This window comes from Malaclemys terrapin, chromosome 24, assembly GCF_027887155.1.
Source record: "Malaclemys terrapin pileata isolate rMalTer1 chromosome 24, rMalTer1.hap1, whole genome shotgun sequence".
NCBI lineage: Eukaryota > Metazoa > Chordata > Testudines > Emydidae > Malaclemys > Malaclemys terrapin.
The window spans coordinates 17,014,949-17,040,286 of NC_071528.1; the positions used below are offsets into that span (position 1 = coordinate 17,014,949).

Here is a 25,338-nt window from a genome sequence, read left to right on the forward strand (position 1 = left end):
GACAAAAATGAGCCAGGCTGAGCGGCAGAAAAATGGAGGAAAAAGCAAAGCTGAACTGATTTTAATAAGCCAAATCTAGTGAAGAATCCGATGTTTACATCTGGACTGTCTACAGAATGGAGACCCAGGAGAACCCATAGTCAATTATTTAAAGCGATAAAGAAATAAAAGCTGCCTCAATCCTAGACAGACAGAAATCTAAAGCCTAAATGGGTTAAAATTCATGCTAGTCTGCAGAGACAAGACCAATGAAATGGTTTGTGAAGCTGCTCTAGCGTCTGCCTCCACTGTGATGAAATGCCCAGTCCTGCCAGGGAAGAACATGAACGACAGAAGCCATTGCAAGGTGAGAAGGCTTACAGTCTATTATTTCCAAGGGACCCAGGAAGGATAAACTGTGAAGCATTGATTGGATTTGCCATCTCTGCAGTAGCTGCACGAGGGAGGAAGGCTGTTAAGTTTGCTGGTGCCGAGTCCAGAAAAAACAATGGATTTTTTTTTCTTTTGTATAAAAGAGGATGCTGCCAATTTGAAAACTAGACTTGAATCAAACAAAAAGCCAAACACATCAACAATGGGTAGGTGCAGAGGAGCAAACCACAGCTGAGCCCACCAGAGGTAGCAGTGGGAGGGAGGAGGGCTGCTTGAAAGACAAACTGGACAGCCTGCCTGGCAGCTTTGCACCAAGAGTCTCACACAACCACACAAGAGCACGGTTGGGCCCCAGATCCAGCCGCTCACTCCCTGGGCCAGCAGAGGCAGCGCCCTCTGGCTCTGGGAAAAGCCCATTGCTGCTGTTTGGCTGGAGCGGGGATAGGAATCCTGCAGAGGCAGCACCCTCAGATCCAGTTCCCTCTTCCTCATCTAGGGCTGGAGCGGGTCTGAGAGGCTCGACTGGCACCCGTTGTGCCCTGCTCAGCCATGGGAAAGCCTGTTTGAGTGGTATCTTTGGCTGGGAACAGGGTGAGATGCTGGCTCTGAGCACTCAGGCTAAGGCCTGGGAATGCTGCTGGAGGCAAAGCTGCCCCCTCTGTATTCCTTAGCTCTGTTGACATGGGACCTTCCTTATTATTACTTGAAAGGAAACTGCCAGCCTTTAAAAATAAGTCACATTTCTGCTTCAAAAGTTTCTCCGACGGTTGTCACAGCAACCGCTCCAGACGAACTGAGCAGAAATACTCTCTCCTTTTCAGTTTATTTTGCAGCATTTGTTCATTGTCACCACTTCCCATCGCACAGAGAAAGGAGACAATTAGACATGTGTACAGCAGCAGGGCCCAGATGCCCCACTCAGGATCGAGGCTGTGGCATGTGACGCACTGCGCAAAGACACAAGGCTGACCAGACCCTGCCTGAAGAGCTCCCAGTCAAAGAGTGGGAGGGGGAAGGGCACCACAAAATGTTGTGGGGAAAAACCATATAACCACAAAAGCTGGCAGGGGGCCGCGAGGGCAGAGATCAGACCTGAAACTACTTTTAACTCGTCGCAAGTTGAGAGTGTCCCTTCAGCTAGCTTACAGAGTAACTGATGTGCCTGGGGCTTTACACAGAGAGCACCAGGGCAGTCCCTGCCCTGAGAACTTCATAAGACAGACAAGGAGGTTAGCAAGGGGGTGCACACGGCACAGATCTCTTCACATTATGAAGCTTCCTTACAAGAGGCTTGGTCGCCATTTGTCTTCTGGGCTATGTCATTCCTCTCCTGACGTCCCTTAGTCCCAGAGATCTCCTCCATCTTGTGGATTTCTGACAAGCAGAGTTTGGGGTTATAATGAAAGAAGAGCTTCCCCCTTGCTATGCTGAGGTTGTGTTTGCTCCAGTCCCAGAGCTGGCGCAGGTTCTGATTGTCAAGGGCGTAGAAGGAGTAATTCCTGTGAGAAGAGACAGAATGGAAGAGGATGGGTTCATTATTAAACTGGCTTTTCTCATGCACTAATCCAGACATCACATGAAAGTTCCCCACACAGAGTATCACAAGGACAGGCTGCAACTATGGGCAGATTGCAATTAAACACACGTTTAAAAATAATTTGCTAACATTTTCCTGATGACTTACATTGGCCCCCCCAATGTGTAATAGACTGAAGCATCTTATATAAAAACTCACCCAGCTTCTAACGTCTCCCCTTTAATCAGATGTAGCTTACGAAAAAAAGAAAGAGAAACCAAGGCATAGGAGCGGCGAATTTTTAGGTAACCTGAGATTTCTTCAATCAAGCCAAGATTCGCTTCAAGTTCAGCTGCTATGTTATCTGGGGAGAGGGAAACAATAGGTTTAGGCTCTCTGATACCATGGTGATGAGCACTGTACCAGATCCCATTATTGTCCTAAAAGATCTGCTCTGGGAATTATTCTGGAGCAGTTCTATGGCCTGTGTTATACAGGAGGGTCAGTCTAGATGTTCACAGTGATCCCTTCTAGCCTTCAATCTATGAAACTTAACTTACGTTTCAATAACTAACTACATAGAGGGATTAATTCCTGAATCACTGTGGGGCTGAAGCACGCTTTCTGCAAACAAATTCTCCGCATTCAAAGCTTTAAAAGCCCTGCAGAGATCTCAGGCTCAATGGACACTGCCTCATTGTCTTTTTTGACATGCAGTTCTCTCTCCCTACTGTCATGCTTTTCCACATTCTGCGAGTTCTCCCTGATGCAGCTCATAAGATGCAGAGCTTACTTCCTCCACGGATGTTTATGACTAAACTTCCATTAATGATGGTGCAGCCACGAAGCTCCTGTGCAGATGTCACTGAATCAATTATCTTCTCTTTGCCGTAGTCACAAACCTTCGGACAGGGCCCTGCACATGGAGAACAGTGCAGGCTGAAAAACAAGAGAGTGCAGAAGATATATGACAGATGTTTTTGCAGAGCATAAACTGGGGCTTCTCCATCAGAATTCATACATGCAGGGTAATCAATTGAAAACGCAACGGTATTTTGACAATATGCTGAGCGGCTTACTTGCATCACACATAATACCTGGCTCTAAACAGCCTCACATAACACTTGAATATTCCTAAAAATTACTTTTTTCTTCATTGAAGTCCCAGCACTGGAATACAAGATATTGTGACAGAGGACAATTTCTCCTCACCAGTCTGAGGATCAAAACCAGAATGAGAGATCTGATAAAGAAGGAATCATCTAATGGTCTAAGCAGCTTTGATTTTAATTCAACAATGAATCATAGGACTGGAAGGGAATTTGAGAGGTCATCTAATCCAGTCCCCAGCACTCATCTCAGGATTAAGTATTATCTAGAGCAGTGGTTCTCAAAGCCGGTCTGCCACTTGTTCAGGGAAAGCCCTTGGCGGGCCGGGCCGGTTTGTTTACCTGCCGCGTCTGCAGGTTTGGCCGATCGCGGCTCTCACTGGCCGTGGTTCGCCGCTCCAGGCCAATGGGGGCTGCGGGAAGCGGCGCAGGCCGAGGGATTTGCTGGCCGCCCTTTCCACAGCCCCCATTGGCCTGGAGCGGCGAACCACGGCCAGTGGGAGTCGCGATCGGCTAAACCTGCAGACGCGGCAGGTAAACAAACCGTCCCGTCCCGTCAGGGGCTTTCCCTGAACAAGCGACGGACCGGCTTTGAGAACCACTGATCTAAGTAGCTTTGATTTTAATTCAACAATGAATCATAGGACTGGAAGGGACCTTGAGAGGTCATCTAATCCAGTCCCCAACACTCATCTCAGGATTAAGTATTATCTAGAGCATCCCTTATCAAAGGGGTAGCCGTGGTTTAATGGGATAACGTGAGTTTCGTCAAAGGAACAGCGTGCCATCGCTGGTAAATAGTATAATGGCCAATGAGGGTCTGGCTGGAGAATCTTGCCTACATGCTCGGGGTTCTACTGATCGCCATATTTGGGGTCGGAAAGGAATTTTCCTCCAGGGTAGATTGGCAGGGGCCCTGGAGGTTTTTCGCCTTCCTCCGCAGCATGGGGCAGGGATCGCTAGCTGGAGGACTCTCTGCTAATTGAAGTCTCTAAACCACAGGATTTGGGGACTTCAACAGCAGCGTCAAGGAAAAGGGTTGGGACGGCTTTGTGGCCTGCATCATGCGGGAGGTCAGACTAGATGATCATAATGGTCCCTTCTGACCTTAAAGTCTATGAGTCTATGAGCATAAGCTTTTGTGGGTGAATACCCACTTCATCAGACGCATCAAGTGTTTGTCTAACCTGCTCTTAAAAATCTCCAATGATGGAGATTCCATTACCTCCATCAATTTATTCCAGTGCTTAACCACCCGGACAGTTAGGAAGTTTTTCCTAATGTCCAACCTAAACGACGCTTCTGCAATTTAAAACCATTGCTTCTTGTCCTATGCAAATTAAGCCCACAATTAACCAGCCAACCTCCCAGAGAAATCCAAATGAGAGAACTCAAAGCACTGACCTGTTCCTCTACTAAGATGAAATTCCTATGGTGACAAAGGAAAGAAAACAGCTACTTTTCTTCTCACCTAGGCATGTTTGCATGCTGAGCTCCAACTCAAATGGTATTTATTGGAGAAAAAATATTGTAAAGATCTTCCAGAACCAACAGCTCTCTGTTCCCTCTTGCTAATATGCCAGATCCTGAACTTTTTAAGCCCATGGCTTTTCAAAGTCATTCACATGAAGGGGAAAATGATTCTTTGTGAGGACAAGATTGTAGCTCCTGCTCTTAGGGTTAATTAATGCTATTTGTAAGAGATTAATTTTACCCAACAGCAAGAAAGCCAGGCCCATCCTTCATCTTAAAGGAGTTAACCAAACAGATAATTCATGAACAGGACACAGGACCTTTCCTAGGATTTCTCTATCAACAGCTGGAAGGCAGTTCATAGAACTATATTTAAAAAAGGTAAACAGATTTATATTGATGTGTTTTGGACATAGGAGACTGTTTTTTTAATGGCAGTAAAAAGACAAGCTGTTCTTGCAGTTATGACACCAGCACCGACTTCCAGTATAATTCAGAGGAAAACGGTCATCTCCTCTAGGAAAAGCACCAGGACATTGTGAGCAAGTCCCAGTGGTAGAAGGACTGGTTGAGCAGGGGCGGGCAAGAGGAGGACCTTGCTGTTACACAAGCAATGCAGAGCCCACTTTTGGGGCTCTTGGTTCACATGTTTGAAATACAAAACAGGAAATAGACTCAAAAATCCAGCCATAGCATGAATTCCCTGATTTGTTAATCAAGGAGCAAATGTACATGAACACAAAACTACAGATATTCACAGGAAATCTGACTCATCACAATATGTAATTTTATTGTGATGAGTCAGATTTTCTGCGATCAACAGCATATAACTATGTACATTATTTTATTCTTTTGCCCTTAAAGCCCTAAGAATAGTCAGAAAGACTGTATCCTCTCTTCTGCACATGCAATACTTGTTTGTTACATTGTCCCTTTATCATAGTATGATGAGATTGCCTACAATGCCATATGGCCCATCCACAACAGCTATTAAACGATATCTCCAACAGCTGGAGATGGGCCATTAAATGGGGGGCTTTAAGTTACTACAGAGAATTCTTTCCCAGGTGTCTGGCGGGTTGGTCACGGGGTCTAACTGACTGCCATATTTGGGGTTGGGAAAGAATTTCACCCCAGATCAAATTGGCAGAGACCCTGTGATTTTTTTGCCTTCCTCTGCAGCATGGGGCACAGGCCAGTTGCTGGTCTGAAGTACAGTAAATAGTGGATTCTCTGTAATTTGAAGTCTTTAAAATCAAGATTTGAGGACGTCAGTAACTCAGCCGGAGATTATGGGCCTATTTCAGGAATGGGTGGTGAGGTTCTGTGACCTGCGATGTATTGCAGGAGATCAGACTAGCTGATCACGATGGTCCCTTCGGGCCTTAAAGTCTATGAATCAATAAGACGTAACACTGGAGTTGTTTCTCAATCAAGAAATAGAATACAAACCCTATGCTACAGCAAGTGTGTGTGTCTAAATAAGTGTGATACACAATTGACAACTCAAGCAACAACACTGGGCAACAACATGGACATCACTTACTTGCTGGAGTTCATGATGTATCCCGATGGGCACTCATGAACACACTCATTGTTGTGAATAACATGGCACCCCGATTCCCTGGCATTTTTGCACTTGTTGTGCAGCTCCTGGCAGAAGCTGAAGGTCACGCAACGCCACCCCTCGAAGCGGTAGTACTTGGCTGGACAGGTCTCCACACACTTGCCATCAAGGTAAAAGTTACGGCAAGCCACACACTTCTCAGGATTGTTGCGCTCCGAGCAGTTGCCTAGGCATTCGCTGTGACAGCAGTGACCATCAGAGGTGCAGCCTTGTGACTTACAAGCAGATGGACAAACTGCAAAGACAAAAATGAAAAACACCTGAGCACTTGTTGAGAGCCTGCTGATATAAGGCCCCAAAGTCCCTTCGCTGCACAGCATCATCCCCCCAGCTTTGCAACTTCAGGCATGTCTACATGGTGGGGTAATGTACACTACAGGCGTGCGATTTCTAAAGCACATTAATTGGAATGTGTAGACTCTTCAAACCGTACTATGTTAAAGCACAGTAGGGAAGTTCTAGTGCACATTGCAGGGTCTGCACATACTAGTTAGTGCACAACACGTTTGTTTGCTTTAGAAATCACATGCCTGTAGTGCACACTGCTCCTCAGTGAAGACAAGCTCTTAGTTTCTGTAGCGACACCTGCTCAGAAGCTGAATTGGATGTCTGATTATCTCCACTTGCCAGTTCCAAATACCAGGCTTTCACCCATGCTGCTACATGGAGGTGGCATCTTCTACCTCTGTACATCCACCTTGACAACTTATTGGTCCTATTTAAATGTAGGTTTAAAGCAGATTTTTCTAGTTCTTAATCTCAGTTTTATTTTTCTAGAACACGTTCTACGTACGGCACGTTGGGGCTCACAAGAAGTGCTTTGATGACTTTGCAATATCAAATCCCAGGTGGTAATGGATAATGAATGATAAGCCTCATACAGTAAGAGCTTTCAGACCTTGGGATAACCAATTAGAATGATCAGATTCCAGTTCCTCAGTCCACTAAACTAAATGGAGCTCCTCACAACTCACTCAAAAGGAAGCTCCTAATGATGATGCAGCAAATTTATTTGCAATGATCCTTTAGTTTAGTCCTTGGCATTAGCTGGATATTCTCAATGGTCTCTTAGCTTTATACTAACCTGTCATGATCTTTGCTGGGGAAGAAGAGGAGGGGAAACTGACAAGCCTGAGGTCCTAGAAGAAGGGTACCCAATATAAATACTTCAACATTCCTCCCCAAAGAACCCAAGAAGAAGGGAACCCACAAGTGTTACTGCTTGTGGTTTTCATGGTTTATTTTTTTTTTTAATTATCCACTACTCAGTGCTTCACAATACTCGTTAACGAGTGGTTTGGGTTTGTACCAGAAACCACACAGCAATATAGCCCGGAGCAAATACCATAACTAAAGCTGAGTGACGAACTGCGGGGCCATTGAGCAAACCGAAAAGTGCTAAAGGAAAGTACCTTTCTGCCACTTCACTCACTGTTTGTGTAGGACTTTCAGGTTTAGTCCTACTATTAATGTTAGATTGAGGAGTAAATCAAATGCAATTACTTCATTCAAAACACAGCCAATGAACTTCAGTTCAGAATGTTATAATGAAAGTCTGAAAACAACTCTAACAGAGTGATCATAATAAGCCAAATATAAACAGCTTTGATCCAGTGTGGCGAATGAAATAACAGTAGGCAAGATTTAAGGACAGGGATGCAGCATGGGTGGGAGTAGAGTTAATTGTAGGATAACGAATACCATTTGGACTATAATGTATTGTCAAGTATCCAATCAGAACATGAGCCTGTTCTCACTGGAGTCAATGGACATTTTGCCCACGGGGAACAGGTTCTGGGCCTTTGGTCTGAGGGTGCATTTGGTGGCATCTGTAGAACTGGTTCTCACCGCCACTCTCTAAGAAATCTTTAGTTGAACTCTGTCATCTATGGAGACCAGACCAGGTAACTCTGTACCTCATTGGCCACTGACTCATACAGCTGGCCACACTTTCTGCCAAAAATGGCCACATAATCACTTTTTCCTTTTCCTCTCTTGTCCAGTTCCCTGATTAGTCAGAGGAGCAGCTCCTGTCCTCACCATGTCCCCCAAGGACAGACGCCCATCACATAGCTAGCCCACTGCTTCTTCATGGAAGCGCAGGACCCCCTCACAAGACCTTATTTTAAAACTAGTGAAATATACACACATTGGTCATCTGACAAAGGGCTCTTGGCCAAGTGGCTGAAACCCAACAATCAACCTAGTGTAAAATTCTTAGAATCTAGAGCATTTTTGAGGGTTTTTTTTTTTTTTTTTTTTTTTTTTATAGCCACTATGTGGTAAAGACAAAATATTTGTGCTGGGCCCACCTACAGATACAGAAAGAGTCAAGCTGTATTTACACTTACAATTTGCATAAACCTTCCCTGAACAGATAAAATACTTCACTTGCAAACACGACTTTCAATATTAAACACTCAAGGGATAAGCATATCTGCAGGTGTAAAACGCCACAGGGCTCACCTGGCAGTTCTTATAACCCAGCACCACTGTTAGCAACAGGCTGCAACACAAGACTCTGCCCACAACGGGACTTGAAACCTTGTGGGAAAGAATTTTCTAAACCCTGTTATGGTAGCATGCTTTGCCTCCACAATGTCAGTTACAAGCAGTGGCTTGAGCCCTGCCAGAGGGCACAGTTTTGGTATGTTGTTGCCTGGGAAGAAAAAAAAAAAATCCCATCCAAATGGTGCAAGAGTTATGCTATATGTAAGTGTGGGTTCAAAACGTGAATGTGTAGCAGAAGCAAGGGTCCAGTCAGCATAGTTTGCGCTCTGTACACCTAGGGGAGAAGTCAACATGGCTTGTGCCTTCACTACAGATACAATCATCTCAACTACAACATGCGTCCATTCTGTAGACCACATGGAACCTCAAACATGTCCTTCAACTATACTAAAACCTTGGATGCATCCAAGGCTTTCACATGACCTGGAGCAAGCTTAGGTTCCATCTACACTGCAAGACTGAACCATGTTTTAACCCTACTGGTATAGGGTCTCTCCCACAACACATTTATATTTGTAGTGCAGACAGAATCCCTTAGCCCCCAGAGCTCAGTTTTCTGGATGTTAGGCACGAACATAGAAAGTGCAAACTGGGGGAGTACCCATGTGCAGGGACTAGAATACTATGTTTAACATACATTTGCCTAATATGCTCAAACAGATGAATACTAGAATATGGCTTAGTTTTGTTCAATGAAATTAGCAGTGTCTAGGCTCAACAGTACAATATGCCATTGATGCTTTTATAATGGGATCACCCTTGTTAGGAAGAAGGTATGATATTGCAGAATTAAGGGCATTACAGGAATTTAATGCCTTTCTTGGAAGTTTCTAGTATTATCCATGGCCAGAGAATCAGAAATGTAGGACAGGAAGGGACCTTAATAGGTCATCCAGTCCTCTGCACTATATTATCTATCCCTGATAGGTGTTTGTTTAACCTGTTCTTTAAACCTCTAATGATGGGGATTCCACTTCTAGTCCTGTCTTCAGTGGATAAGGAAAGCAATTTAATCACCCTCCTCTATATATCAAGTTTTTACAAACTTGAAGACTTATTTCCCACCTCAGACTTCTCTTCTCCAGACTAAACAAATCAAATTTTGTTCACTCAATCTTTCCCCAGATGATGGACCACTGGTCTGTTCCAGTCTGGCAAGTCTTATGTTCAGCCATTAGAGGTCTAAAATTTGAATTCTAATGATCACAAAGCTAATTTTAATCTCTTATGTATACGACTGTTCCATGCAGCCTGGTCAAGAGAACATTTTTTCCTGCATCTCCTAGACTCAGCCTCAGCATGCACAAAACTGAACTCATGCAACTGAAAGCCCCCTACGATTCATCTTCTAAACAGTTTGGGAAATATAGCGAAGATCCATAGGAACATGGGAACTGCTAGGCTGAATCAAGCTAGGGTACATCTACCCCAGTACCAGTTGCTTCAGAGAAAGATGTAAGAAATCCTGCATTAGCCAGTTATAGGATAGCCTCACCCCAGGAAAAGTTTCCTCATAACCCCAATTAGCTAGGGGGTGGCTTATGCCCCTAGCAGGAAGGCTTCTATCCCTCAAAAAAACCTCTTATTTTTAATATTTACTATAACTACTCTAGGTTTTCTTGCTATTCATATACAGATATAAGCCCTTTTTCAATCCTGCTGGCCTCGATGATGTCTTAGATCTGTAAATCCAACAGGCTAGGTGGGTGTTGTGTGAAAGAGTATTATTTCCTTCTATCCATTCTGAATTTGCTGCCTTTCCAATGTCCCCTTGCGCTATACTACTCGTTATTTTGTACATGTATCACATATCCTGTCTAAGAAAAACAATTCCAGTCATTTCAGTCTCTCCCCAACATGAGAGGCTCCTAATCATTCTTGTGACCCATCAGAACCCCCTCTATTTCTGCTACAATTTCCATAACAAATGGTTTAATGACAAACATTAATGTCCTGCCCTGAGAGCAAAGGACTGGACTAGATGACCTCTCGAGGTCCCTTCCAATCCTACACTTCTCTGATTCTATGAAACACTCAGTACAAATCTTCCCTGCTGCCAAGGCACTTTATTGCCTTCACAACATTAACCAGCTGAGGAAACAATTTCCAGACAGCCACTCCACCCTCACTTTTTCTCTAGGCAAGATTTCACCCTCCTCAGACTGGGCTAGTTCACTATTCACACCTTTACTTCTCTCATCATTACACTGATACAGCTTGAACTTCAAATTATCCTTATAATGGAGATACAATGTCCCTCCCATACATCCCAGGCAGAGTGCAATGAATGTATAGTTGCAAGAGCAGGACTTGCATGGTATTGCATGCCATTTTCACACTGACACAAACTAGTGAGCTAAACACTCAGACCTAGTACTTGGTCGTTTAGGGTCCTTTGTTTTCTTCCAGGAAAGGTACAACTAGAGAACCCTGCGCAGACACAAAAATTTGGATCCACATCCAATCCACAAAATTGTTGAACAATACAACTGCATCTGTGGATCCAGATATTTGTGGCTATCCATGTATTTGAAGGGCTCTAAGTATGAGCAAGTCCCAGGGGTAGGGTGACCAGTGGGCAAGTGTGGAAAATCGGGACAGGGTGAGGGGTAATAGACGCCCATATAAGACAAAGCCCCGAATATCGGGACTGTCCCTATAAAATCGGGACATCTGATCACCTTACCCAGGGGCAACAGGAGACAGGCCACTTTCCTGGATTCCTCTCACGTAGGCCTCCTGACTTTCACTATAAAAGTTCTAACATTTTGGACAAAGATTACCTAGTTTACTCCAAAATACATTTTAATCCCACCCTAACCCCTGGAAACCTTGTGTATAAAAATATTTTCATGGAGGTGTTTTGCCCCCAGCTTAGAAGGAAATATCAGGACTAAGCATGACAAGAATGAAACCAACACCTGCACACTGTGTATTCTGGATCCAGAGTAATTTGTGAATGTGTAAAGACTGTGAAGAGTAACTACTGCATAAGCTGAAGCTTCTACACAAACTGCAAATATCAAGAAAATCGAGCACTGTATATATAGAATAAAGGCTTCAGACACACATTCTTTAATACACCTGTGAAGTTCAAGTAAGAACATGTATGAAAACCACAAGTTGCACAATCTACAGCCCTCATGTAGGACACTAAAAATAGCCAGTCAAGCCATTTATTTTAGTTTTTCTGTGCTGAATCCCTGTATGCCAGTCTCAGGAGAGAAAAGAATTTTAAGAACATAAGACAGGCCATACTGGGTCAGACCAAAGGTCCATCTAGCCCAGTATCCTGTCTTCCGAAAGTGGCCAATTGCCAGGTGCCGCAGAGGGAATGAACAGAACAGGTAATAATCAAGTGATTCATTCCCTGTCGCTCATTCCCAGCTTCTGGCAAACAGAAGCTAGGGACACCATCCCTCCCATCCTGGCTAATATCTATTGATGGACCTATCCTCCATGAATGTATCTTGTTCTTTTTTGAACTCTGTTATAGTCTTGGCCTTCACAACATCCTCTGGCGAAGAGTTCCACAAGTTGACTGTGCATTGTGTGAAGAAATACTTCCTTTTGTTTGTTTTAAACCTGCTGCCTATTAATTTTATTTGGTGACCCCTAGTTCTTGTGCTATGAGAAGGAGTAAATAACCCTTCTTTATTTTCTTTCTCCACACCAGTCATGATTTTATAGACCTCAATCATATCCCCCCTTAGTAGTCTCTTTTCCAAACTGAAAAGTCCCAGTCTTATTAATCTCTCCTCATATGGAAACTGTTCCATACACCTAATCATTTTTTTTTGCTCTTTTCTGAACCTTTCCCAATTCCAATACATCTTTTTTGAGATGGGGCAACCAGGTCTGCATGCAGTATTTAAGATGTGGGCATACTATGGATTTATATAGCGGCAATATGATATTTTGTCTTATTATCTATCCCTTTCTTAATCATGCCCAACATTCTGTTTGCTTTTTTGACTGCCGCTGCACATTGAGTGGATGTTTTCAGAGAACTATCCACAATGACTCACAGATCTCTTTCTTGAGTGATGCCAGCTAAATTAGACCACATCATTTTATATGTATAATTGGGATTACGTTTTCCCAATGTGCATTACTTTGCATTTACCAACATTGAATTTAATCTGCCATTTTGTTGCCCAGTAACCCAGTTTTGAGAGATCCTTTTGTAGCTCTTCGCAGTCTGCCTGGGACTTAACTATCTTGAGTAGTTTTGTATCATCTGCAAATTTTACCAACTCACTGTTTACCCCTTTTTCCAGATCATTTATGAATATGTTGAATTGGCCTGATCCCAGTACAGACCCCTGGGGGACACCACTATTTACCTCTCTCCATTCTGAAAACTGACCATTTATTCCTACCCTTTGTTTCCTATCTTTTAACCAGTTACCAATCCATGAGAGGACCTTCCCTCTTATCCCATGACAGCTTATTTTCCTTAATTTTGCAGATAATTCTCTCAGAGAACACTAGAGTGACATAATATATAGTTTACCAACTAAAACTAACTGGATAACCATAGAAGAATGCTATTAATGATATTTAAACTGAACTTTCAGTTTAGTTGATCATTCAAACCTTGCCAAATCCAGTGTTTGTTGATGTCAGTAAAAGAGCCCTAGAGAGCTGTTGCTTTCACAAGTGTGTGCTACTGCTACAAAGACTCACATAAGAAACTTAAAAAGGAGTAACAGGTGACTGCTTCCATTGTTGTGTGACTGGAAACTTTGCACGCGCGTACACACACACACACACACACACACACACACACTGGGAAAAGAAATTTCACATCTAATTTAATAGTTTTGTTTCCTGTAGAACATTCACCAGTTCATTATTCTGGCTTCAAAGCCACAGATTTCAGAATGATTCAGTATGAAGGCAATGATTTGTAAGTAATGCACTAGGCCTATAAACTATCAGAATACTTTGCATAATTGCTTTATTTTTTTCTAGGTGAAGAACTACATGGAGTTTTTTTTTTTTTTTTTTTTTTGCTAATAGTGAATCATCTTCCTTTCAGCACTTAAGGGGCGAAAAGCAATAAACAAAAAAATTCTAGTTAATGCTCAAAGTATGGAAAGAGAAATGCACAGGTTTGCTCAGCTCTGCAGCCATACTTCCCATCAAAGTCAATGAGGCAGAGGGGAAGAAGGCTGGACCAAATGTCTTTTAAATTGAACAGTTCACCCACATACTTTTAAGTAGCAGTTAAGTATAGTAAATTGATACTCCGACTTAAAATACAGAAAAATACAGAAATGTGGGTTCACTTTTTTTCCCCCCCCCCTTCAAATGGAGATATCCCATCTCCTAGAACTGGAAGGGACCTTGAAAGGTCATTGAGTCCAGCCCCCTGCCTTCACTAGCAGGACCAAGTACTGATTTTGCCCCAGATCCCTAAGTGGCCCCCTCAAGGATTGAACCCTGGGTTTAGCAGGCCAATGCTCAAATCACTGAGCTGTCCCTCCTCCTCCCTTTTACATTAGCAAAGTTTTTGCACTCCTAGAGCAATAATGCTTATTTTATTAACTTGATACTTAGAAGTGGTAATTAAGTTGAGTAGCCAAACAAACAAAAACAACTTGCAGTTGATCCTTTATATTGGGCTAAACATAAAAATAAACTGGGAAGCTTGCAAAAAGACATGCTCACATAATTCCTCATCAGCCCACAAACACAGAACGTGGTCCAGCAACAGATGATGTGGCAGAGAGTTAATTCAGAGCTTATAATTAAATAGCGCAATATGGTAGATCAAAAGGAGACCTATGCTTAAAAAATGAGCAAACAACCTGGAACTGGCACTAAATGAACAACTCTGGCAACCACAACAAAAACCAAACCAGCAGTTTACTGAAAATATTGCCAACAGAAGTAAATCAACAGAAAAGTCCAGAGCTCAGTCCCAAAATCTCACACCAAAACCTATCAATTCTATAGCCATCAAATGTGAAAATTGGATGAAAGAGGAAAGTCTGTCTGTTTCATTCATCTCTCACCATGCTTGGCGGCTTAGTGCTCTTGGTGCAGAAACTAGAAGGCAGGTATATAGCTCTCCACTCCATTTTTAAGCTCCACGCATACTGGTTCAGAGTAAGATACATCACAGAATTACTAGCAAACAAAAACCTAAGCCAGACTTTACAACATTAAAATCCCCAAAATGGAAAAGGGGTGGAAACAAGGAATTTTGATTTGAATTAATCCAATTTAAAGCTCAGATTTTAATCATGATTTAAATCAGCAAACAGGAAACCTTTATTTAAATAATCTATTTTAATCACACTATGCATGTATGTAAGAGAGGAGTATGACTGCTCAGAGCTCCGGTATGAAACTGCAGAAAAACCTGAGAGTCTCTGGATTAAGTTTAGAAATGTGAGCAACAAGGGTGATGTCGTGGTGGGAGTCTGCTATAGACCACCAGACCAGGGGGATGAGGCTTTCTTCTGGCAACTAGCAGAAGTTATTAGATAGCAGGTTCTGGTTCTCATGGGAGACTTTAAATCACCCTGATATCTGCTGGGAGAGCAATACACTGGTGCACAGATAATCCAGGAAGTTTTTGGAAAGTGTAGGGGACAATTTCCTGGTGCAAGTGCTGGAGGAACCAACTAGGGGCAGAGCTCTTCTAGACCTGCTGGTCACAAACCAGGAAGAATTAGTAGGGGAAGCAAAAGTGGATGGGAACCTGGGTGGCAGTGACCATGAGACGGTCAAGTTCAGGATCCTGACACAAGGAAGAAAGGAGAGAAGCAGAATACGGACTCTGGACTTCAGAAAAGCAGACTGACTCCCTCAGGGAACTGATGGGAAGGATCCCCTGGGAGAATAACATGAAGGGCAAAGGGGTCCAGGAGAGCTGGCTGAATTTTAAAGAATCCTTATTGAGGTTGCAGGAAAAAAAAAACATCCTGATGTGTAGAAAGAATAGTAAATATGGCAGGCGACCAGCTTGGCTTAACAGTGAAATCCTTGCTGATCTTAAATGCAAAAAAGAAGCTTACAAGAAGTGCAAGATTGGACAAATGACCAGGGAGGAGTATAAAAATATTGCTCAGGCATGCAGGAGTGAAATCAGGAAGGCCAAATCACACTTGGAGTTGCAGCTAGCAAGAGAGGTTAAGAGTAACAAGAAGGGTTTCTTCAGCTATGTTAGCAACCAGAAGAAAGTCAAGGAAAGTGTGGGCCCCCTACTGAATGAGGGAGGCAACCTAGTGACAGAGGATGTGGAAAAAGCTAATGTAGTCAATGCTTTTTTTGCCTCTGTCTTCACAAACAAGGTCAGCTCCCAGACTACTGCACTGGGCAGCACAGCATGGGGAGGAGGTGACCAACACTATGTGGAGAAAGAAGTGGTTCGGGACTATTTAGAAAAACTGGATGAGCACAAGTCCATGGAGCTGGATGCGCTGCATCCGAGGGTGCTAAAGGAATTGGCGGATGTGATTGCAGAGCCATTGGCCATTATCTTTGAAAACTCATGGTGATTGGGGGAGGTCCCGGATGACTGGAAAAAGGCTAATGTAGTGCCCATCTTTTAAAAAGGGAAGGAGAAGGATCCGGGGAACTACAGGCCAGTCAGCCTCACCTCAGTCCCTGGAAAAATCATGGAGCAGGTCCTCAAGGAATCAATTCTGAAGCATTTAGAGGATAGGAAAGTGATCAGGAACAGTCAGCATGGATTCACCAAGGGCAAGTCATGCCTGACTAACCAAATTGCCTTCTATGAGGAGATAACTGGGTCTGTGGATGAGGGGAAAGCAATGGATGTGTTATTCCTTGACTTTAGCAAAGCTTTTGATACGGTCTCCCACAGTATTCTTGTCAGCAAGTTAAAGAAGTATGGGTTGGATGAATGGATTATAAGGTGGATAGAAAGCTGGCTAGATCATCGGGCTCAACGGGTAGTGATCAACGGCTCCATGTCTAGTTGGCAGCCAGTTTCAAGCGGAGTGCCCCAAGGGTCGGTCCTGGGGCCGGTTTTGTTCAATATCTTCATTAATGATCTGGAGGATGGCGTGGACTGCACTCTCAGCAAGTTTGCAGATGACACTAAACTGGGAGGAGTGGTAGATACGCTGGAGGGTAGGGATAGGATACAGAGGGACCTAGACAAATTAGTGGATTGGGTCAAAAGAAACCTGATGAGGTTCAACAAGGACAAGTGCAGAGTCCTGCACTTAGGATGGAAGAATCCCAGTCACCGTTACAGACTAGCGACCGAATGGCTAGGGAGCAGTTCTGCAGAAAAGGACCTAGGGGTTACAGTGGACAAGAAGCTGGATATGAGTCAACAGTGTGCCCTTGTTGCCAAGAAGGCATTTTGGGCTGCATAAGTAGGGGCATTGCCAGCAGATCGAGGGACATGATCATTCCCCTCTATTCGACATTGGTGAGGCCTCATCTGGAGTACTGTGTCCAGTTTTGGGCCCCACACTACAAGAAGGATGTGGAAAAATTGGAAAGAGTCCAGCGGAGGGCAACAAAAATGATTAGGGGGCTGGAGCACATGACTTATGAGGAGAGGCTGAGGGAACTGGGATTGTTTAGTCTGCAGAAGAGAAGAATGAGGGGGGATTTGATAGCTGCTTTCAACTACCTGAAAGGCGGTTCCAAAGAGGATGGATCTAGACTGTTCTGGTGACAGAACAAGGAGTAATGGTCTCAAGTTGCAGTGGGGGAGGTTTAGGTTGGATATTAGGAAAAACTTTTTCACTAGGAGGGTGGTGAAGCACTGGAATGCGTTACCTAGGCAGGTGGTGGAATCTCCTTCCTTAGAGGTTTTTAAGGTCAGGCTTGACAGAGCCCTGGCTGGGATGATTTAGTTGGGAATTGGTCCTGCTTTGAGCAGGGGGTTGGACTAGATGACTTCCTGAGGTCCCTTCCAACCCTGATATTCTATGATTTATATGTTTTACTTATTTTCCTAACGAAGAGTTGATTCTCATTGATTGGTAATAATTAAAACATGTTGATTTGCAACTAAATACAGCCTTTATGCTAATTTTGGTGCTTCATTTTTGTTAACAAGGACATACTACATCTATAAACATTTACTTAAGCAATTACATAGCTTAACTTACATTTATTCAGATTCTCAATTTTTCCATTTTATATTATGTTAGAAATCAGTGAACGACACATTGCCTGTTCACTAGTTGATTTTTTTACTTACAATTGTATCAAGTTCCATGGAAATTCAATTTAAAATGCACAAAAACTGGATTTTATTTTTTAATTAAACAAAACCACCTTAGATGTACTGGATACACAAGAATAAAGTTAATCAAAACATGTTTTGCATTAAAAGCTAATTGATTTGTTTTAAAAAAGTATTATCTGTAGTTAATAAACTTAACTGATTGTTTCTGGTAACCATGTTCTTCAAGACTTTAGCAGATCTCATTCCCTCACACCTAATTTTTATTCAGAGACCGGATGAGGAAAACAAGCTTTCCTGCTTTTTTCAACTCCCACCTGATTTCTTAACTTTGAACGAACTCGTTATTGAGATGAACTAGTTGAATAAACTGAAATGAAGAAAATATTCTCTCTGCACCTACAGGAAAGGCTATTGCTGTTAAAAGCTGGTTTAGAATTTCAATGAACTCTGGTTTCCAATGCTGAGCCAGTGACTTCCACCAGTTCATTGATCTGACTTTCTTTAAAATTTGGCAGCAAACATAGAATCATAGCACTGGAAGGGACCTTGAGAGGTCATCTAGTCCAGTCCCTTGCACTCATGGCAATACCAAGTATTATCCAGACCATCCCTGACAGGTGTTTGTCTAACCTGCTCTTAAAAATCCCCAATGGAGACTTCACAACCTCTCTAGTTTTTCGTAATGTCCAATCTAAACCTTCTTTGCTGCAATTTAAGCCCATTGCTTCTTGTCCTATCCTCAAAGGTTAAGAAGAACAATTCTTCTCTCTTCTCCTTGTAACAACCTTTTATGTACTTGAAAACTGTTATGTCCCCTCTCGGTCTTCTCTTTTCCAGACTAAACAAAGCCAATTTTTTCAACCTTCCCTCATAGGTCATATTTTCTAGACCTTTAATCATTTTGTTGCTCATATACTGCTAAATATTTTTTGCATTTAATTTAAACGATTTAATAAATTATAATAAGTTTAGGCCTTAACATAACCTGTCAATAGCATATTTAATTTTAAATGTGTTTTTTAAATAAACCTGTATTTCATTTACATTTTAAAGAATAATAATTTTTTTAATCATTTACTTATCAACTTGGGTGGAAAGGAGCTTTTTTTTGTAGGTGGGAGGCTGGCAGAGTCCCTATCTGAATGGTTGATTTAATGCTAATGTGATTTTGTTGTACTGTTCATTATGCCTTAGGGTACTAAAGCCTTGTATACACATCTTTATTATTATTATTATTATTATCATCATTTAAATACAAAGAAATAAAAGTAAAAATAAAGTGTTTGCAGACTAAAGCTTTGGGTAATTAAGGTGGTTCTCCATGATATTTTATGCAGTCATCAACTCTTTTGTACATTTTCAGACTTTGTTATTTTAAATAACTCCAAGAGGAAGTGGAATTGCTAATTTATGAGCATAAATTTGATCTAGCCAGTATTACTGAACCTTTGTGCAATGATTCCCATGACTGGAATGTTGAAACTAATGTTTATTTAGGAAGGATTGAGTGGGCACAAAGGGAGGGAGAGTGGCACTCTGTCAAAAAATGGCATACCTGTTTCTAAGTCACAGGTAACTCAGAAGAAAATGATCTTGAATGCTTATGGATCAATGTCCTACCAGATAAAGCACAAGATGGGGTATCTGTTGGTGTCCGCTATAGACAACAAAATCACACTAGGGAACAGGATGACAGGCTCCTTACACACCTATGTGTAAATTGTAGGGGGGAAAGCTGCATGGTCATGAAGGATTTCAATTTGTGTGACATACAGTGGACGTCTCAGTAGCGGTCAGTAGTAAAACATCCTTGGAATTCTAAATATTATAGCTGACAATTTCTTAACTCTAAAAGTGTTGCATCCAACACAGGGGAGTTTTAGATTAGACCTGGTCTTCACAGAAGTAAAAATTGATGGTAACTTAAAGTATGTCTACACTGCAATAAAACACCCGCATTGAGTTCCAGAGCATGGGCTCCAACATGAACCCAAACATCTACACTACAATTTTATAGCCCTGCAAGCCCTGGTCCCACAAGCCTGAATCAGCTGACACAGACCAGCTGCAGGCGTTTTATTGTTGTGTAGGCACACCCACGACTTGATCACATTTATGATGTGCAAACAGAATAAAGTCCAGACTAGTGATACTACCATACTTAGTGCTTTAAAAAGACCAAATTTCAAAAAGCTGAAAACACTTAGGAGCCAAATTAGTTGAGAGGAAGAATTTAATCAGAAAAATGTGAATGATAATTGGGACTTGTTTAAGAACACTTTACTAGATGCCCCCCAAAAATCATAATCCCACAATAAAGGAACAAGGGCATATTGATTTAAAAAAATGACCTGGTTTTAGAGAGGAAGTAAAGCCAGCAATAAAATGTATAACAAATAGAAGAAAAGGGAAGTTGAAAGTAATGAATATAAATCAGAAGCTAAGAAGGGTAGAAAACTGACAAAAAGCGAAGGGACACAAGGAAAGATTTATAGCCAGCAGAGATAAGGACAATAAGGAGTTTAAGAATATTAGAAATAAAAAGATTCCTAACAATGGTATTGGTCCTGGAAAAGGTAAGATTATCAGTACTAATGGAGAAAAGGCAGAAATGTTCAATAAATATTTCTGTTCTGCATCTGGGAAAAACAGGTGTAGTTACATCATAGGATAACACACTTTCCATTCCACTAGTATCTCAGGAGCATGTTAAACAACAGCTAGTAAAGTTAGACATTTTTAAATCAGCAGATCTGGATAACTTGCATCCAAAAGTTTTAAATCAGCTGGCTGGGAAGCTTGCTGACTGTTCATGTTTATTTTCAATAGTTCTTGGAACGCTGGGGAAGTTCCAGATGACTCGAAGAAAGCTAGTGTTGTGCTATTATCTTAAAAGGGCAAACAGGATGACCCTGGTAATTATAGGCCTGTCAGTCTGACATTGATCCTGGGCAAGATAATGTACCGTCTCATATGGGACTCTATTAATAAAGAATTAAAAAGGAGGGTAATATAATTAATGCCAGTCAACATGGGTTTATGGAAAGTAGAGCCTATCAAACTAACTTGCTATCCTTTTTTTGCTGAGATTATAAATTTGATTGAGAAATGTAATAATGTTGATATAATGCATTTAGCCTTCTCTAAGACATTTGACTCTTCTGTATGACACTGATTAAAAACTAGAGATAAAATTAACATGTCACACATTAAATGCATTCACAGCTGGCTAACTGATAGGTCTCAAAATGTAAGCGTAAATGGAGAATCATCAAACAGGTGTTTCTAGTGGGGTCCCCCAGAGACTGGTTTTTGGCCCTATGCTATTTAATATTTTTAATCTATGACCTGGAAGATCATTTTGTTCATCATTGATAAAGTTTTCAGATGACACAAAAATTGGGGGAGTGATAAATAACGAATGGGGACAGGCTAAAGCTAACAATATGGGTTTTAATATGGCTAAATGTAATGTATAGATTTAGGAACAAACAATGTAGATCATACTTACAGGATTGGGGATTCTAACCTGGGAAGCAGTGATTTTCAAAAAGATTTGGGAGCCATGGTGGATAATCAGAAGAACACAAGTTCCCAGTACAACACTATGGCCAAAGGGGCTAATGCGATCCTTGGATGTATAAAAAGGGGAATCTCGAGAAGGAGTAGAAAGGTTATTTTACTTCTGTATTTGGCACTTGTGCAACCACTGCTGGAATACTGTGTCCTCCTCTGGTGTCCACAATTCAAGAAGTATTTTGATAAATCAGAAAGTGTGTTCAGAGAAGAGCCACAAGTATTAGGAAACATGCCTTATAGTGATTGAGGTCCTTGAGTCTATTTAGTTTAACAAAGAGAAGGTTAAAGGGTGACTAGATTACAGTCTATAAATATCTTACATGAGGAACAAACTTTTAATAATGGGTTCTTCAATCTAACACAGAATGGCTGGAAGTTGAAGCTAGACAAATTCAGACTGAAAACAAGGCGTACATTTCTAAACAGTGAGTAATTAATCATTGGAACTGCTTACACCACACATCATGGTGGATGCTCCATCACTGACATGATTTAAATCAAGATGTGATATTTTTCTAAAGGACTGGTTCCAGGAACCACTGTGGGGAAGTTCTATGGTCTGGGTTATACAAGAGAACAGACTAGATGATCACAGTGGTCCCTTCTGGCCTTGGAATCTGTGAATTTTAATAAATGCTTTTAAAATAGTCACTGGAATTCCACAACAAGGGTCACAGGGCATGAATGATAAGAAGCACATAGGAAGAAGTTAAGAGGCAATACGAGGTAACATTAAGGGAAGTCTGTTTAATTTATAGGCACTTGTGTAAGTGCTCTTCACCGTGTACCTCAGCACCTCACAGAACAATAGATTAAGTCTGAACACCCTGTGAGATGGGGTGTGTGTGACAGGTTGGATCACAGAAAGCCCCTTGGGAGCTGCCACCTAATGTACCAAGACTACCTCTACTCCTGTTTTCCCTGCCAGCTCAGGATTCCAGCACCCTGTCTTGCTGAGCCAGACACTCCCATCTGCTCCAACAAAGACCCAGGGTCTGAATTACTTCCCCCAAAGCTGCAGGTTTGTCTGAAAACAGCTCACAGAAGTGTGCTTGTCTTTAGCACTCAGATGCCCAACTCCCAATGGGGTCTAAACCCAAATAAATCCATTTTACCCTGCATAAAGCTTATGCAGGGTAAACTCAAATTGTTCGCCCTCTATAACACTGATAGAGAAATATGCACAGTTGTTTGTTCTCCCAGGTATTAACACATACTCTGAGTTAATTAATAAGTAAAAAGTGATTTTATTAAATACAGAAAGTAGGATTTAATTGGTTCCAAGTAGTAACAGACCGAACAAAGTAAGTCACCAAGCAAAATAAAATAAAATGCGCAAATCTATGTCTAATCAAACTAAATACAGATAAGATCCTCACCAGTTCCAGAATGCTTCCTTTTAGCCTGGGTCCAGCAATCACTCACACCCCCTGTAGTTACTGTCCTCTGTTCCAGTTTCCTTCAAGTATCCTGGGGGCGGGGGGGGAGGGGGTTAGAGACAAAATGGCAGGATCTCCCAGGGGTTTAAACAGACTCTCTTGTGGGTGGAGAACCCCTCCTCACCCTGTGTAGAATCCAGTCACAAAATGGAGATTCGGAATCGCATGGGCAAGTCACATGCCCATGCATGACTCAGGACTTGCAGGTAGCAGCCATTACCCACATGCTACCTTGAACATCCTCAGATAGACTTCTTATGTGGATTGGAGTCTTCCAAGCTCTTTTGTCTGTTAAGTGCTTCCTGATTGAGCACTTAATTTGCACATTCCTTTCCCAAGTGACCAAATGTTCTAACTAAGGCTACTTAGAATCAAGCAATTATACAGCCAATGTTCATAACTTTGAACACACGCCTGGTGCCTGCATACAAACTAGGATGAACATAACCAGTAGATCATAACCTTTACATAGATATGTTATGGCATATGTAGCAAAACCCTATTCCAGTTATATCATACATACATTTATGAGCACCCGTCCTCATATAGCATTATGGGGTACACTGTCACAGGGTGTTCCTCCAGAGGAATGGAGGCACAGAGAAGTGATTTCCTAGGCCACACGGGAAGTCTTGGCAGAGTGGGAATTGAACCCAGATCTCCTTTCCAGGGGCGTACCCATGCCAAGGAACATACAGTAAAATGCCATTATGCGCAGCGTTAGGCTACCAGATGGAGGCGTGGTCTAGCCTACAGTGGAAGGAGGCCAGAGCAAGAGCGCCATCACCAGTGTGAAATGCTCAAGCTGAGCAGAGGAAAATAACTTACGCTCAGGCGATCTGAACAGCATCCGATTCCAGCAAGCCAGTCACACAAGCTGTTGATCCACCAAGGGATCAGCAAAGTCCTAGGTATGAAGGTGTCTTCACACTAATCACACTGTGCTCTCACCTACATGGGTGTGTTGCGTATTCACTTACACCCTACCGCAATCGCCTACAGCAGCAAGCATACGAGCAGGCAGCCATTCTGGTGGGATTTCTGTGCAGAGCTAGAAAGCATATGCTTGGGTTTTTTCAAGCAAGGCCTGCGTATTATGTGCATGTTTTGTACACGAATGATGGGGCATTGTGGAGTAAGCCACAATTATCAATAGTGTCCTGTACTGCATTTCTGCAGGTTTGGCTCTTTCCATATGTGCCCCCCACCAACTACACAAAGAGGCATCAATAATTCGCTATATCAGGGATTGGCAATCTTTGGCATGCAGCCTGTCAGGGAAAGCCACTGGCGGGCCGGGATGATTTGTTTACCTGCAGCATCTGCAGGTTCAGCTGATCGCAGCTCCCACTGGCCGTGTGCCATTCCAGGTCAATGTGGGCTGTGGGAAGCGGCGTGGGCCTAGGGACTTGGTGGCCGCTGCTTCCCGCAGCCCCCATTGGCCAGGGACGGCGAACCACCAGTGGCTTTCCCTGACTGGTTGCCGATCCCTGTCCTATATCTACACTGCAATCTTATGGGCTGGCATACTCGCACTAGGTCTAACCTAGCTGGCACAGCTAGGGTTACCACCTGGCTGGTATTTGACAGGCCTGGATGTTTTTTTATGGATTTGCCAGTTGCCAGAAAAAATAATTTAAATCTGCCAGGGTTTTATTATGTGGGTCTAAAGATTTGCATTATCATCACAATACACTGGGATATCTAATGTTAAAAGTTTGTGTCCAACTAAAGATGCTACAGTGTTCCCACTTCCATAAATTAAACAACAGCTCAAAACTGCTGAAAACACAGCAGCTGTCTGCCTATCAACAGGCAATTGCACCCCGCATGTGCGTGAAAGAGGGTTTGAGTCACGCAAGAGTGAGGAGAAGTGCGAGGCATATTAAATAATGGAAGATAAGGACAAAGATGCGATTGATCCTACTATACCCTCGGGGGGGAAAAAAACTCCATCAGAAACTGCACACTCAGTGACAACTGGCTAAATGAAAGAGTCTACAAAGACCGGCTGGCAAAATGTGTTGATAAAACAAACACCCGTTTGTTATCAATGATGTTATCAATCTTCTCTATACGTGTTATCACTCTAAATACTGTAAGTGGCTGCTGAAGGTGGAGGATTGCGGAGCTGCCTTGTGGTTGGCGGTTGGGGTTGTGGCAGGCTTGTCTGGGGCAGGGGGAGTGCTGGGTCTTTTTTTGCATGTCAAAAGCTGGTAACCCTAAGCACAGCTATCAATAGCAATGAGATGCGGCAGCATGGGCTTCAGCACAGGCTAGCAACATGGATACCTACCCGGGGCCTTTGCTGTGCTACTACAGGCCTCGCTGAAGCGCCTGCTGCTGGGTCTTCATTGCTATTTTTAAGCCTCGCTAGATTAGTGCCAGTGTGAGTATGCCAGCCCATGCTGCAATCACACCTCTGACTGCGGCGTAGCATACCCTAAAACACAGCTAGTGACAATAGAGGAAGTTTACCGCATCTTTAATTCCTGCCCTTATTAAATATACTCCTAAAAAGC

At 42.6% G+C, this 25,338-nt stretch overlaps 1 protein-coding gene across 2 annotated transcripts in view; it reads right to left on the reverse strand.

Moving 5' to 3' along the window:
* INSR (insulin receptor) overlaps window positions 1-25,338 on the reverse strand; it is a 109,758-nt gene that overhangs the window by 33,181 nt on the left and 51,239 nt on the right. For both annotated transcript variants that reach the window (XM_054013499.1, XM_054013498.1), the window contains exons 3-6: window positions 6,017-6,332; window positions 2,682-2,827; window positions 2,108-2,252; window positions 1,657-1,871 (exon numbers count right to left, since the gene is read on the reverse strand). In XM_054013499.1, coding sequence (XP_053869474.1) covers window positions 1,657-1,871; window positions 2,108-2,252; window positions 2,682-2,827; window positions 6,017-6,332 — 822 coding nt within the window. The remainder of the gene's footprint in view (window positions 1-1,656; window positions 1,872-2,107; window positions 2,253-2,681; window positions 2,828-6,016; window positions 6,333-25,338) is intronic.